We start from the raw sequence: 16,396 nt of genomic DNA, 5'->3' as shown, positions 1-16,396 counted from the left end.
TTTAAACTTTCAGACCTGAACTAATCGTAAGAACGAGCTGAGAGAAGATTGCGCTAAGTGCGGTCCTTTGCCGGCTCTGTGTCACATGATAAGTTGGGCTCCTAATGTAAGTCCGACTCTTTTCACTGATACAGAGCTGTAGCGCGGTCCTCTCGGCTCGTTCTCCTAATCGGTCCGGTTCTGAACACTCACACCTGGACCGATCAAAGCTTTCCAAACAACATTGACTCTTTAAAGGAAAACTATCTCTAACAGGTGGCACCAGAGCTGCTTCCTTCTTCCCTGGGGAGGCAATGGCATCGGGATGCACTATGGGAAGAAGACAAGCCAGTAGGGGAGATTTATCAAACTGGTGTAAAGTGAAACTGGCCCAGTTGCCCCTAGCAACCAATCAGATTCCACCTTTCTTTTTCCAAAGAGTCTGTGAGGAATGAAAGGTGGAATCTGATTGGTTGCTAGGGGCAACTGAGCCAGTCTCACTTTACATCATGGCGGAGATTTATCAAACATGGTGTAAAGTGAGACTGGCTCAGTTGCCCCTAGCAACCAATCAGATTCCACCTTTCATTCCTCACAGACTCTTTGGAAAATGAATGGTGGAATCTGATTGGTTGCTAGGGGCAACTGAGCCAGTTTCACCTCACTCCATGTTTGATAAATCTCCCCCATAGTGCGGTTCTACCATCAAATCCTGCCCTTCCTATGGATGTTACTGTGACATTTACCCGCCACGTGTCACAGTCTTGTGGAGATCTTGCGCAGTCCATACCTCAACAGGTCAGAGCGGTTTTAGGGGAAGGAGAGGAACCTACACAATACTGATCAGGCGGTTTTATGTTGTGGGTGGTCGGTATACACAGTATATCACCTTCTAGTCATCTCACGCTGATCAGATAACTACTGTGAGACCTTACATTATCTCGGTATAGTGGCGGCTTCTGGTATATGGAGCCTTATCTGACGTATAGGCCTCTTTCACGTGTCACATGACTCATCCCCTCTACGGATGTGGCGGCTGTCAAGTAACTGATTCAGCTATCTGTAAGAATGATAGTACAAGAGATTAACTATCAATGTTCCATCACGTGAAAGTTTTACAAAGATTTTTCCCCGCCCGTGCCATAAAGGCAGGCGACACAACTGGAGTCAGGTCAGCCCTTGTACCTAGGGGCAGCAGGAAGGACCTCTAGCCCACCAGGGAAAATAGTTCCAGCTTCTTATAGTGATGCCATGGTTGAAAAATTGGACAAAGTGGGAGCTTCAAAATGGGAGCTATGGGGCAGTACCATGTGACTCTAAAGGGGACTCCTAGAGAAGAGTCCACCCAGATAGTAATAGGGTAGTATATTGGTTTAGGAACTAATATACTGCCTGATAGTGAGTCGTAGTACTTCAAGTATTACAACCCAGAGGAGAAATCTCTTGAAATCTAAATTTAAAGGGATTATCTGCGATGATAAAAAGCACAGGTACTTTCTTGCAAAAACATTGCCACCCCTTTTCTCAGGTTGTGTGTGGTATTACAATCCAGCTCCATTCACTTCAAAGGAACTGAGATGCAAAAGGATGTAAGGATGGATAAGCCTTTTAAGTCCTTCATATCTTTCAGAACCTTAAAGGGGTATTTCACCTTTTTTATTTCTCACATCAACTGTTTTCAGAAAGTTATTTTGATTTGTAAATCACTTCTATTGAAAAATCTCCAGTCTTCCAGTACTTATCAGCTGCTGCATGTCCTGCAGGAAGTGGTGTATTCTTTCCAGTCTGACACAGTGCTCTCTGCTGCCACCTCTGTCCATGTTAGGAACTGTCCAGAGCCGTAGCAAATCCCCATAGAAAACCTCTCCTGCTCTGGACAGTTCCTGACAGTGGCAGCAGTGGCAGCAGAGAGCACTGTGTCAGACAGGAAAGAATACACCACTTCCTGCAGGCCATACAGCAGCTGATAAGTACTTGAAGACTGGCGATTTTTAAGAAGTAAATTAAATTACAAATCTATATAACTTTCTGAAACCAGCTAAATTGAAATAAAAAGAGATTTTTGCCAGAGTACCACTTTTAAGTGGCTACTACATTAGAGCCTACAGATTGCCCACATGGATGTAGCATAGACTATGGCATCCGTTATGTAAAAGGAATCTACAGTATAAGGGTCCCCATTCACTTGGAATAGATTTTAGATGTAAGCTGAATGAACGTTTGTAGCCATCTCCATCCCTCCATACACATGAACAGTCAGCTTGGCTGAGAGAAGAGGGCCAAGCCGCTGCCAGAAACCCAAGATACCTGATGCTTCTATCCCACAACATCATCTTTTGGGGGAGAGTTGGAAGCCCCACTTAAACATTAGACAGTCAACTGGTTCTGCTAAAACTGGTACAAAGGGGTTGTCCTGGCTTAGAAAAAACATGGCTGCTTTCTTCCAGAAACAGCACCTCTCCCGTCCGCAGTCTGTTTGTGGTATTGCAGCTTAGTTTCAGTAAGTGAATGGAGCTGAATTGTAATTCCACAAACAACCTAAGGGCAGAAGGGACGCTGTTTTTACAAGAAAATAGCTGTGTGGTTTGTTTTTTTTTAAACCTAGATAACCCCTTTAACATCCTATACCATTCAGGATCTGAGAAGAGCTGGGTGACAACTTTAATTACAATGGGGGAGGGGTGTTGTATGTTATAATATTGCAGCTTCTTGGAGTATTTCTGCCTTATTTGTCTTTTCTGGAATGTTTCCTTTTGTTTCGTCAGAACATAAACAGGATTATTTCTTAAGACGAGCGAGAAGCCGAGCGCAAACATCTTCCTGTGCCCCTAGGAGGGAGAGCGAGTCGCCGCAGTGGGATTAGGACTCCGTGTCCCCATAATATCTGGCAGCCATTCAGCTTTCTTACTTGTATCTGTTTCTGAGAAAGCTGGGTGATAGGCCCTGCAGGGGGGTCAGGATTCTAGGAAAGCTGGGTGACAGGCCCTGCAGGGAAGGAGTGCTCAGGATTCTAGGAAAGCTGGGTGATAGGCCCTGCAGGGGACTCAGGACTCTAGGAAAGCTGGGTATGATTGACCATCATAGTTTGTCACCCATCCATTAAAGGACAAATTTCCAGTTATACAAAACCATTGAACGCATTCTTGCATAACTTCAGAACAGCTGTATTGTCCCCCATAGCGCTCAGCCATGATGGCAAATGTGCATAGTTATATAAGCACAAGGGATACATTGCTCCATATAGGGACAGATAGCTATTCAGGACTTTGGGAAAGCTGGGTGAACTATGATGGTCACCCAGTTATAACCCTGGTAATAAGGGAGCACTGGCAATGACGCCAGATTTGTTGTCATAGACTTTAAAGGGGCACTCCAGTGAATAAAGAATCTTTCATATCAACTGGTGTCCGAAAGTTATATAGATTTGTAATTTACTTCTATTTAAAAATCTCAAGACTTTCAGTACTTATCAGCTGCTGTATGTCCTGCAGGAAGTGGTGTACTCTCTCCAGTCTGACAGCGCTCTCTGCTGCCACCTCTGTCCATGTCAGGAACTGTCCAGAGCAAGAGAGGTTTTCTATGGGGATTTGCTGCTGCTCTGGACAGTTCCTGACATGGACAGAGGTGTAAAGACTGAAAAGAATACACCACTTCCTGCAGGACATACAGCAGCTGATAAATATGGGGAGACTTGAGATTTTGAAATACAGTGAAATTACAAATCTATATAATTTCCTAAAACCAGTTGTTAAAAAAAGAAAAGAAAATTGCTGAAGTATCTCTTTAAGACAGCTGGCCATTGGCCATACTTGTATTTATACAGCTTTCCAAAAGCTCTGAAGGACAGATCTGCTAGTTATACTAGAGGTTTGGGTGTATTGCAGCATAACTAGACAGGTTAGCTGTTCAGGACTCTAGGAAAGTGAGGTGCGCTTCCATCTCCAGTTATATGATTCCACCAGCTTTCCTAGAACACAAATATTGTTATGGGAGCAGCGGATACATTGCTGTATAACAAGGATGGGGAACCTTTGGCCCTCCATCTTTTGCAAAACTACAATTCCCATCATGCCCGGACAGCCAAAGCTTTGGCTGTCCAGGCATGATGGGAATTGTAGTTTTGCAATGGCTGGAGGGCCAAAGGTTCCTCATCCCTCTGCTGTGTAACTATGCACATTTATAGGTCAGGACTGTAACAGCTGCCATACTGGTTGTCACCCAGCTTTCTAACGATCTAACTATAATATTTATAGACACTGAGGATCCAGCACATAAGGGGTTAATTGGACGTTTTCCGAAAGAAGAAGCGAATCTTGTTTGCGTCGTGATTTCTGGCTGCAGCCGCTTCTCCATAAGGCGTATGACACGCAGCAGGAGCGGGGCGGTCAGCAATTGTTACTGACAGCAACGGCCGCGTCGGATGGAAATCCGATATACACTGTGACCGGAGAGCTCGCCGCGCACCTGATAACAATGAGGGGAGGGATTCTTTTTTTTCGGTAGCTCCTGGTGAAGTGTCAGACATAATGGGTGGTTGTTTGCACAGCTCGGTCTCTATTCTAATTAAACAGGAAATACTTCCTGCATCCTGCACAGCGCCGAGCGGAGCGCGACTCATCCACGCCAAGCGCACGACTGACACAACAAACAAGGGGAAGAGCTGCCACTGCCGGCTATTTATACATCCAGAGACTTTATGAGAGCGAGTTCACACACAACAGAAGTTTCTGTAACCGATTCATTCACCTGAATGGCGACAATCATATTGATTTATGCAAACGTTGTTCAGATGAATGGGACGGAAAAATCTGCTGTACATGAGTCCATTCTAAAGCCGGCCATACAATTAGGTCTATGCAAAAGTACACTGCAGAGACACCATCACATGTCTCGACGTCAGTGAACTAGCCAGACCTTCCCTCCGGGAAGGAACAGCCAAGCCAAAGCGTTCTCCAGTCAAGGAAACCACCTCAGCAAGGTATCCATCCACAGACAGCCGTTTCGGGGTTTTTGCCCCTCATCAGTGTGGAGTAGGTTTCTGGCTAGTGGGAGCAATGACTAGTAAGTGCATGCAAAAGGACGCTGGTTGACCTCAGGGAGATCAACCAAAACACCGCAGAGACACCATCACGTGTCTCAACGTCAGTGTATTCTAGAACATTGCCCCCTGGGAAATCGAATATGCAAAAGTACACTGCAGAGACACCATCACATGTCTCGACGTCAGTGAACTAGCCAGACCTTCCCTCCGGGAAGGAACAGCCAAGCCAAAGCGTTCTCCAGTCAAGGAAACCACCTCAGCAAGGTATCCATCCACAGACAGCCGTTTCGGGGTTTTTGCCCCTCATCAGTGTGGAGTAGGTTTCTGGCTAGTGGGAGCAATGACTAGTAAGTGCATGCAAAAGGACGCTGGTTGACCTCAGGGAGATCAACCAAAACACCGCAGAGACACCATCACGTGTCTCAACGTCAGTGTATTCTAGAACATTGCCCCCTGGGAAATCGAATATGCAAAAGTACACTGCAGAGACACCATCACATGTCTCGACGTCAGTGAACTAGCCAGACCTTCCCTCCGGGAAGGAACAGCCAAGCCAAAGCGTTCTCCAGTCAAGGAAACCACCTCAGCAAGGTATCCATCCACAGACAGCCGTTTCGGGGTTTTTGCCCCTCATCAGTGTGGAGTAGGTTTCTGGCTAGTGGGAGCAATGACTAGTAAGTGCATGCAAAAGGACGCTGGTTGACCTCAGGGAGATCAACCAAAACACCGCAGAGACACCATCACGTGTCTCAACGTCAGTGTATTCTAGAACATTGCCCCCTGGGAAATCGAATATGCAAAAGTACACTGCAGAGACACCATCACATGTCTCGACGTCAGTGAACTAGCCAGACCTTCCCTCCGGGAAGGAACAGCCAAGCCAAAGCGTTCTCCAGTCAAGGAAACCACCTCAGCAAGGTATCCATCCACAGACAGCCGTTTCGGGGTTTTTGCCCCTCATCAGTGTGGAGTAGTTCTAGAATACACTGACGTTGAGACACGTGATGGTGTCTCTGCGGTGTTTTGGTTGATCTCCCTGAGGTCAACCAGCGTCCTTTTGCATACAATTAGGTCTGTCCCCATCCCTCATATGTTCTCTAGGCCACTCTCAGTGGAAAACAGGCGGAAATTTGGAGCGGAACCTCTGCCGTGTACTCTGCCCTGAATCCTGCCTACCTTAGTGTCTAAAAGTAATCTGTTGGGCGCCTCCCTTCTCCACTCAAAGACTTGACATGTCAATTCTTTGAGCAGAGAGGCACAGAGAGCAGAGGCGTGCAAGCCCTCCCATAGACAGACTGTATGACACTGAGGCAGGCGGGATTTCACGGCAGAGAGTTCCGCTGCTTTTACTCCGTGAACTGGCCCTAACAGAATATGTAGACTTTGCAATTTGACCGTTTGGTTGTTTACCATATGATCAGCATTACCAGGCTTCATTATGTGCTCAGCATTACCAGGCTTCATCATGCGATCAGCATTACCAGGCTTCATCATATGATCAGTATTACCAGGCCTCATCATGTGATCAGCATTACCAGGCCTCATCATGTGATCAGCATTACCAGGCTTCATCATGTGATCAGCATTACCAGGCTTCATCATGTGATCAGCATTACCAGGCCTCATTATGCGATCAGCATTACCAGGCACCATCATGTGCTCAGCATTACCAGGCTTCATCATGTGATCAGCATTACCAGGCCTCATCATGTGATCAGCATTACCAGGCTTCATCATGCGATCAGCATTACCAGGCTTCATCATATGAGCAGCATTACCAGGCCTCATCATGCGATCAGCATTACCAGGCCTCATCATGTGATCAGCATTACCAGGCCTCATCATGTGATCAGCATTACCAGGCTTAATCATATGAGCAGCATTACCAGGCCTCATCATGCGATCAGCATCACCAGGCCTCATCATGCGATCAGCATTACCAGGCCTCATCATGTGATCAGCATTACCAGGCTTCATCATGTGATTAGCATTACCAGGCTTCATCATGCGATCAGCATTACCAGGCTTCATCATGCGATCAGCATTACCAGGCTTCATCATGTGATTAGCATTACCAAGCTTCATCATGTGATCAGCATTACCAGGCTTCATCATGTGATCAGCATTACTCGGCTTCATTATGTGATCAGCATTACCAGACTTCATCATATGATCAGCATTACCAAGCTTCATCATGTGATCAGCATTACCAGGCCTCATCATGTGATCAGCATTACCAGGCTTCATCATGTGATCAGCATTACACACAAAGATTTATCTGACAGATTTTTAAAGCCAAAGCCAAGAATGGATTAGTTTTTCCTTTCTAAACTGTTCCCTGTTTGTGGTCTGTTCCTGGCTTTGGCTTTAAAAATCTGTCAGATAAATCTTTATGTGTAAACACAGCGTTATTTAGATAACACCTGTGATGAAGCCTGGTAATGCTGATCATATAGTAAAGCCCAAATTGCAGAGTCTACATAATCAATTAGCATCTGATTATGAAAACAAAATAAAACGGTGTGGGTAAACACAGCCAATGGACAAGATTGGGGTTGTATGTGAAAAAAGTCAGCCCCCCCCCCCCACCTGTATTACAGTATGTGCCAGAATAACAGGCTGGACCTGATACCTGGACCATGATACCTAGACCATGGCAGACCTGATATTTGCTTGAATAGCTGTCATGTTCTTTTTACTTTTGAAAAAAAGCAAAAATATGTCTAGCGATAACCCGATCAAGAAGCAAATGCTGATCACATCATGTTTGTAGGCTTAAAGGGAACCTGTCACCCCCCGTGCTAGAGCCCCCTATACTTACCTGATTGCGCCTGGTCCCGCTTCTTGATCCGGTCCGGTGACAGAGATTTCAGTGCCCGAAGCCCGATGTGTGCGCTCCTGAGATGAGTCCGACGCTCATAGAGAATGAATGGAGCGTCGGACTCACCATTCATTCTCTATCGAATTCTCCGTCACTGGACCGGATCAAGAAGCGGGACCCGACGCGATCAGGTAAGTATAGGGGGCTCTAGCGGGGTCGGGAGCCTGTCAACCCAGCATGGGGGTAATAGGTCCTCTTTAAAAGGGTTGTCCAGCAAAAATCTTTTCCTTTCAAATCAACTGGTGTCAGAAAGTTAGAAGTAAATTACAAATCTATATATCAGCTGCCGTATGTCCTGCAGGAAATGCTGTTTTATTTTCAAGTCAGACACAGTGCTCTATGCTGACATCTCTGGCCGAGACAGGAACTGTCCTATAATGATAGATTGATTTACCTTTAGTCTTTAGATCAGGGATGGGGGACCTTAGGCCTTCCAGCTATTGCAAAACTACATTTCCCATCATGCCTGGACAGTCGAAGCTAAATGGGAATTGTAGTTTTGCAACAGTTGGAGGGCCAAAGGTTCCCCAGGTTGCTCCTCCTGGCCATTATGAGAGTTAAGCTAATGTTATAAGGTGAAACTTTTTAGGTTTTCTAGACCAGCTGTTTACACAATCCTTGCCCTTTTCTTCCAGAGTTTGAAAGGTTAATGGGTCGGTCAAGAAACACCTTTATCCTTGAAGACTTGCGCTTTTAACTGTACATGTATGGTCGACATTAGTATTTAGATCTAATATGGGTGGGAAACCAGGCCCAAATCTGATCAAGGTCTTCCTATTATGTCCGTGATGGCTTCCGACCAGAAGCCAAAAATATATTGGCAGGCTGTCTCCATATGTGTTTTATATTATATCCAGATATTATATGTTTCTAATTATCTCCAGCATGGGGAAATGTAATACCACCCATAGTTTTCTGCTTCTTATAAGGGAATTTTTTTGATGATCTTGAAATGTTATAATGGTATGACCCAATGAATCTTTAATATTGGGCTGTATGGACTCAGAACAGCCAGCATATTCCATAATAATCTTGTAAACTTGAAGAGGTTAAGATAGAAAATATGGTAAGATGGTGGAAGCTGGTGACCGATTTTGGCCATCTTCTCCAAAAAAAAACAATGTAGAATGGAGTCCTGAAGACTGTAACTGAGTAGGTGGGTTGTGTTGAGGTCCAAAATATTCTTGGTGACCTTCTTTTGGTCTCTCAACATCAGGCCTGACTTGGTTAACTTATGTCTTATACTCTATGATTCATTCTTCTCTTTGACTTCTCATTGCAGACCATGGAAACCTTTAGTACCAAAGATCTTGCCATGAAGACGCAAAAGAAATTCCTGAGTCACATGGCCAATAAAACAGTGGCGCACATGTTCATAGACGAGACAAGTAGCGAGGTGCTGGACGAATTGTACAGAGTGTCCAAAGAATTCACCAAAAACAAGGCAGAGTCACAAAAAGTCATCAAGAATTTGATCAAGATCGCGGTGAAAATCGGCGTCTTGTATCGTCACCACTGTTTCAGCCCCGAGGAACTGGTCCTGGCCGAAGATTTCAAGAACAAGTTACACAACGGAGCTATGACAGCCATTAGTTTCTACGAAGTGGAATTTACTTACGAGAAGGACGTACTGCCTCAAATCCTCACCGAATGCAAAAACCTGCTCCTTCGTCTCGTCGACAAGCACCTGACCCCTAAGTCTCATGGCCGCATCCAGCACGTGTTCAACCACTTCGCCAATCCGGAAATGCTCAGTCAACTCTATGACCCTAACGGGTCTATGAAGCCTCATCTACAGAAGATCTGTCAGGGAATGAACAAACTGATCGACGAGGGGAAACTGTGAGAGACGTTGGATTTAGAAGGGAAATTGTGCAAAATGTTGGACTCAACTTGGAGACTGATAGAACACAAACCAGGATTTTGCCCCTTAAGGAAATCCTTAGGAGCCGTGAACTGGTGTTTATGAGATAAAGGGTCCCCATGTGTTTTCAATGGGAGAGTCAAAGACTATTTAAGTTGTACAACAGGGATTACATTGTATTCTGCTGCATACAGCAGATCTTACAAAAACTTGGTCTTCAAGAAACCACCTTGAAAAAGATGTGCTGGTTCTTCTCCAAAGATGTTGCTAATTTTTGAAAAACTAACTCCAACGTGGACCTAAGGGTTCTCTGGTGGAGGTAAAGGTTGTTGAGGGGCTTCACGCCATCCTACAACTTGAACGACTGTCTACATTTACGCGTTTACACGATAGAAACCTGCCTGGAAAATCTATGTTGCATGTTCTGCGACTTTCAAGTATTTGGTACACATAGGGCATATTTCATGTTTCGTGAGTTACAGAGACTGCGGGCAGCTTAGAACACAAAAAATGGCCCTGAAATATTGTGCTATGCAATGATTGACGGGGTACCCTGGTGCTTCATGGTTGTCCCTGGTATTAAATGATGTATATTTTTTGATTATCTATTTCAGGGCTCTTGGATCTAGGTTGGCCAATAGTGTTGTCCTCTTGCAGAACAAATTAATGTTTACAAACCCTAAGGAACTTTTGTCAAATTGGAATGAAATCTCCAAAAACTCCAAATTTAAGGGACCTTGTAGACTCAGAGACCCTACTCTGTCCGTCCTTAAAGTGGATCTAAGGGCATTCAAACTAGTTAGAACCCCAATGGGATAACGGTTTTAAAGGAACACCTACTTGGGGGAGAGGGGGGAGTATGGGATCGGCCATAACTTTTTATGGCCAGCTTCTGTTGTATTGTCAACTATGCAAATGCACAATTTTTGCTTCTGTCACATGATGCCAACACATAAATGGCTTGAGATTTTTTTGTGTTAAGCGGGGAGCAGTGGTAAACAGAAAAGAGGACTCCCCCGAATAATAGACACTGTGCACAATAACCTCGCACATACTAAACTCTTAGGGCCCTATTCCACCGGACGATTATCGTTCAGATTATCGTTAAATCGCTCGAATCTAAGCGATATTCGTTCGTTTGAATAGCAGTTAACGACTAACAATTGAACGAGAAAACATTGATCGTTTATTAAGACTTGGACCTATTTTTATCGTTGCTTGTTGGCAAATCGTTCGCATTGAATAAGAAGTCGTTCGGTCGTTCGCAGTAGTGACGAACACAATAGCGACGACAAGACGACCGCAAGAACAATCATAAGTAACGATTATCTTTCCAAGTAAATGGGCGAACGATTTCAGGTCTTTCGTAATAGCGGTTGTTTGGATCGTTTATCGTTAATGGTTATGCGAACGATAATCCTCCAGGGAATAGGCACATACTAACAGGTTAGTATGGGTGAGGATTCTGCTAAACTCCCTAAAAGGGGTTATCCAGTATTAGAAAAACATGGCTGCTTTCTTCCAGAAACAGCACGACTCTTGTCTTCATTTTGGGTGTGTTTTTGCAAGCTCCATTCACTTCATTGGAACAGAATTGCAAAACAACACCAAAACTGGAGACAGGAGTCATGCTGTTTTTGGAAGAAAGCGGCCATAAATAACCCCTTTAAAGGGAAACTATCATTAGGTTAGACAAATCTAACCTGCTGATATGTCCCTATTGCACAGGAGACACGAAGAGGCAGGTATGGCCATTACCATGCAGTTAGTAGTTTGCTCCACAGTCCGGTAAGACCGTTAGGAGCACTGCCCACCCTAATGGCGCCGATTTGCCCCCGGCCAGCCCGCTTCTCTCTAGTTATAATCAATAGGGCGGACTGGCGCTATGGGGGCAGGCAATGTTCCTAACAGTCTAACCAGACCATGGAGCAAACGACTAACTACACCCAAACGGTGCAGAGGAAGAAGATAAGACACATACCTTCTTCCTCTGCGTCTTCTAAGCAATAGGGGCTATAAGTAGGTTAGTTTAGTCTAAGCTGCTGATAGTTCCTTTTTAAGATTCAGGGTTTAAAGGGGGTTGTCCAAAATTAGAAGGACATGTATGCTTTCTTCCAAAAACAGCACCACACCTTTCACAGGTAAGGTATGACAGCTCAGCTCCAATTGCTTCAATGAAAATATAGACGCAATACCAGACACAAACCACAGACAAGTGTGGCGCCATCTTTGGAAGAAAGCTTCCATGTTTCTCAGATGCCGGACAACCCTTTGATACTATGGAGATTCTTTTGATTATTATTATTTTTCAAAGGGAAAATTTTATTCAATTAGGAAAACATGGAAAACATAGTAGAAGCTTTACACCTTAACGGACAGGGCCTATAGGCGTCCTCACTGCTGCGACTTATCTATGTACTGTATAGGTACAATAAAACAAAATAATTTATTTAAAATAAAATAAAAAAATCTATCCAACCTGAAAAGTTTTTGTTCCTTTGCTATAAAGCATATACATTCCCTTTTTTAATGGTTTCTATAATGAAATGCACCAGGATGTCATTATTACGAAATAACCTAAAAATCATCAAAATGCAAGAATATTTTTTGTAACGTGCAATGTGAAAACGGGAATTTCTATGCCTATGACTGAAAACCAAGTTTTCTATGTTTTCTATAGTTTTATTTCTGCAATAAATGTCTTGTTGTGGTATGAGATTTTTATGGGGTTTTTTATAACTTCTTTTTTATTTTATACAAAAAAAAAAAAATAGATTTCATGGTCACTTTCTTAATCCATAATTTTCATGTTTTTATTTTTTCAAACTGTGGATTAAAGGAGAAGTTCGGCAGCGGGACCGGCCTCAGGGCCCCCACAGGCTGATGGACTGGCCACTCAGACTGGGAGGGGAAGCCACTCCAGTCACTGATTGGCTGAACAGTCAGTCCATCAACCAAGACAGGCCTTGTCATGGCCTTGTCACAGGCCTTGACGTGTCAGTCCCCACAGGCTCCGGGATCTGACACGTCACAACCCGGCTGATGGACTGGCCACTCAGCCAGTCAGTGACAGGGACGGGAAGCCACTCCAGTCATTGATTGGCTGAACAGCCAGTCCATTAACCGGGACAGGCCTTACCCCCCTGAGTCGTGACGTCATCACAAGGAAAATGCCTTCTGGCAGGGACCCCGAAGCCGTTCCTGCCGTTCACTGCGGGCCTAACTGTAATCAATTTCCCCCCTGCCCCCTGCCAGACATCTTCTTTAAAGGGGTTGTCCAGGCTTACAAAACATGGCAGCTTTCTTCCAGAAACAGCACCAGTCCTGTCTTCTGTTTGGGCAGCTCAGTCGCATTGAAATGAATGGAGCTGAACTCTAATACCACACACATTCTGAGGACAGGGGTGGCGCTGTTTTTGCAAGGAAGTAGCTGTTCTTTTTCTAATCCTAGATTATCCCTTTAAAAATGTATTCAAGATGAATGTACGGCCGGTTTTTCAACCTGTTATAAACCATTGTTAGATTCTGTCGCACCTCTTTTTCTGTAGATGACTTTCCATTCCTCGTGACCTACAGAATCCTCCTCCCCAGACGTCTAGAATGACAGATGGTAAAGAAGGCTTTGTCTTTGGATTCCAGGCCTAGGTGTGGCGGCTTCTTGTGTATCTTATGAGCAGTTTTGCATCTCCCCTGCCTGTAACATGGAAGGAAAAAGAAAGGAGAATTATAGAAGGTCTGGGGGGTTACAGAGAAGTCATCCATCTCCGCTCCACTGGCTGAGACCTCATTGCCATTATTTAAGGCTGATGCGTGCCAGACAATTCATCAAATAAAGTTGGTTCAAAATAGCAGGAGCTAAGTGCCCTCATCGCCATGGAAACGGTGTCGGGTAAATGAGGCCTAATGGATATTTGCCCTAAGAAAATGGATGATTAACTAGTCAATGTCCAACCTTGAAACCTTGTATACACTGATCCGACATAAAATTAAAATTGCCTGCTTAAAGATTAGCTATTCCTGCCATGTCATAGCGACATATTAGGAGTTTTAAATGATGGGGGTCCGGTTGCTGAAATAAAGGGGCAGAAGCGTTCAGGACCCGCACCCCACCCGCTTTTTGAAGCGTAAGGTGTCTTTTAATATTGTATATTACACAGTTACACACAACAGCACAGGACTTTTTCAGCAGTTTGCTTTACAGCAGCTATTCTGTGTGATTGGACTAAATGGACTGGCGTTCACCCTCAAACACATTAATGCGGCATGGAGGCTTATGACCCTGTTGCTGGTTCACTGGTTGTTATTCCTTGCTGCTGGGTCATAAGGCCGCATTCACACTCGTCTGTGTTTATGTTTAAAGTGTTCCTCTAAAGTTCTTCAATCTACTATCTATCCCTCTCATAGCTATCTAATCACTGATAAATGTGATGTCAGAGGTGGTTAGGGTTACAGATGAGCCGTTACAGCTTGCCTGGCAACAGAAGAGACAGAGATCATGTGACTTTGGTCTCAGAAGGGAGGGGGAGGTCAGAGGAGTGGAGACAGAGTGGACCAGGAAGTGAGGATTTTCTCCAGCTTCAGGGTGTAAGTCAGGATGTACTGCAGGCAAACGTCCCAATCCATCTGATAGAAACCTATTACAAACAAGCTTAGATTATGGGTGGGGACTGAACAGGGTTAAATCTTTCTTAAGTGGAATATCCCTTTAATAAAGAAAGTACTCGTTTTTCACTTAATTTTTTTATTATTATTTTTGGCCAACTTTTCAGAAAGCATTACACTAAACAGAATAAATTATTTGATACAAAATTTCTACAAAACTTAAGCATTGCCTCTTATCTCAAAAGGTGAATTTTACCTTTTATAGACCACCTCCATAATAGGCTCTTTTCACACCATGTTTTTGTGGGGTCCAAGTCCAGGTATACATCAGGGGACTTCTTTACAGACATTAAGCTTGCTTGAGTCTGATCGTTTAGCATTTGAATATAGGTGGCTGATGAAGTTGGATGCAGCCCGAGAACTTCCTGGAAAACATGGATGAAGCCATAGGCCATAGGCTGTATCCCTGTTTTCCGGGACTCCCTAGGGCTGCATCCAACTTCTCCAGCCACAGGTATTCAAATGCTGAGTGATCTGTCTTGAGCGTGCTCGAGGCGGATTGCTTGGCATTTGAATACTGGTGGTGCTCATCTATAATTTTTGCCATACAGCTATATTGGATGCCACAAAGTAACATACATGACCCCTATATGAAAAGAATTATACATAGAAACATACAATTTTTTTCACAGGATCTTTAGTACAGAGTTCTGCGCTATGACATTCAGCAAAAAACATAATACCCAAATAGAGGCCAAAATGATATTTTTCAGCCTCCATTGGGTAACTGGATGCAAACATGGTGTGAAAAGCGCCCTATCCAGATCAGAAAAGTGTATATGACTCAATATGTCAACCATTTATTCGTATACAGCCGCAGCGACACATATCCAGCATACAGTGAAACCTATAATATTGGCTGGTTTCGCACCTCACATTTTTTCTATGTTTTATTTTAACAGTGATACAAACATAAAAAGGTAAAAAGACAGTTAATAAAAAAAAAAAAAAAAGGAATAAATATTTGTTCACAAAACATGGCTGTCTACAGTGTACATCATAGTAAGAAAATAAAAAGTTCGCAACTATCATTGTGGTCATACTTTACAGAGCACGCACACAAAAATAATAGTCATTTATAATTTTACTTATTAACCACTGCAAACATTGAAAGGGATATTCCCACACGATAGGGGATAACAAGCTAAGTGGGGGTCCTACCACTGGGACCCCCACCGATCTCGAGAGAGAAACTGTTAGGAATAACCCTTTAATTTCTCTCTTCTGGGTGACCATCCAGCTCCCACTACAGTTCTAGACCTCTAAACAGTAAAAGCTATATCCTTAGAGAGACTATACAAGCTTAGAAAAACATGGCTGCTTACCTGTCCACAGGTTGTGTCAGGTGTTGCAACTCAGCAGCACTTTAATGGAGGTGAGCTGCAATACCAGACAAAGGGAGCCATGTTTCCTTATGCCTCTTTATGTGACTGAGGAATGACTGAACAATTATATACTATTCAGGCACCTGGGAAAGTTGGGTGACAATCAGTGTAAATTCTCAGGATTCTATAGTAGTTATTGTATAACCTTACTGGAGTGCGGGTTACATTGTACAAGTGTGGTTCAAAGGCCGCTGCCTCGCATGGCTAAGTGACCAGGACTTTAACCCCATTTACAGCATTTAATGAAAAACAAATTATCCTAACCATCTACAGATTCCACCCCGACTGATGTAATAACCTTTAATCTAACCTGTACTGTAACATACATCCTCACACATCCGTCCCTATAAACTAGAAGATAAAAAATTACATTGACAGCAAATATGATGCTTTACGGCAAATCATTTACAGCAGTGCAGGAAAGCATCTACATAGAAATAAACCTATACTGCAGCAGAAAGTCTTATAGGCACAAAAACACAGAAATATGGTACCAGGGTAACAGGAAACTTTTTTTTTTTAGAACAATGGCGCCCTCCTCTGGCAGATTACTGGTAGAACAATGTCACAGCTGTCACTGCATT

The 16,396-nt window shown here is 43.8% G+C and overlaps 2 protein-coding genes across 6 annotated transcripts in view; one reads left to right on the top strand and one right to left on the bottom strand.

Annotated features, from left to right (window-relative positions):
- TNFAIP8L2 (TNF alpha induced protein 8 like 2) overlaps window positions 1–11,362 on the top strand; it is a 44,704-nt gene extending 33,342 nt beyond the window's left edge. For 3 of the 4 annotated variants that reach the window (XM_069949817.1, XM_069949818.1, XM_069949815.1), the window contains exon 2: window positions 9,184–11,362. In XM_069949817.1, the coding sequence (XP_069805918.1) occupies window positions 9,187–9,747 (561 nt within the window). In that variant the 5' untranslated portion in view covers window positions 9,184–9,186 and the 3' untranslated portion in view covers window positions 9,748–11,362. Of the gene's footprint in view, window positions 1–686; window positions 778–9,183 lie in introns of those variants that run through there. The other variant, XM_069949814.1, reaches the window with a different exon arrangement.
- The window catches only part of LYSMD1 (LysM domain containing 1), a 110,695-nt gene that overhangs the window by 88,798 nt on the left and 5,501 nt on the right, over window positions 1–16,396 (bottom strand). For both annotated transcript variants that reach the window (XR_011359482.1, XM_069949820.1), the window contains exon 3: window positions 13,300–13,459. Coding sequence is in view for 1 of the 2 variants with exons in the window: in XM_069949820.1 (XP_069805921.1) it covers window positions 13,336–13,459 (124 nt within the window). In the remaining variant the exon portion in view is untranslated. The remainder of the gene's footprint in view (window positions 1–13,299; window positions 13,460–16,396) is intronic.

The sequence above is a fragment of the Dendropsophus ebraccatus genome, chromosome 13 (genome assembly GCF_027789765.1).
Source record: "Dendropsophus ebraccatus isolate aDenEbr1 chromosome 13, aDenEbr1.pat, whole genome shotgun sequence".
NCBI classification, from domain to species: Eukaryota; Metazoa; Chordata; class Amphibia; order Anura; family Hylidae; genus Dendropsophus; species Dendropsophus ebraccatus.
This window is presented reverse-complemented; position numbering and strand designations above follow the sequence as displayed.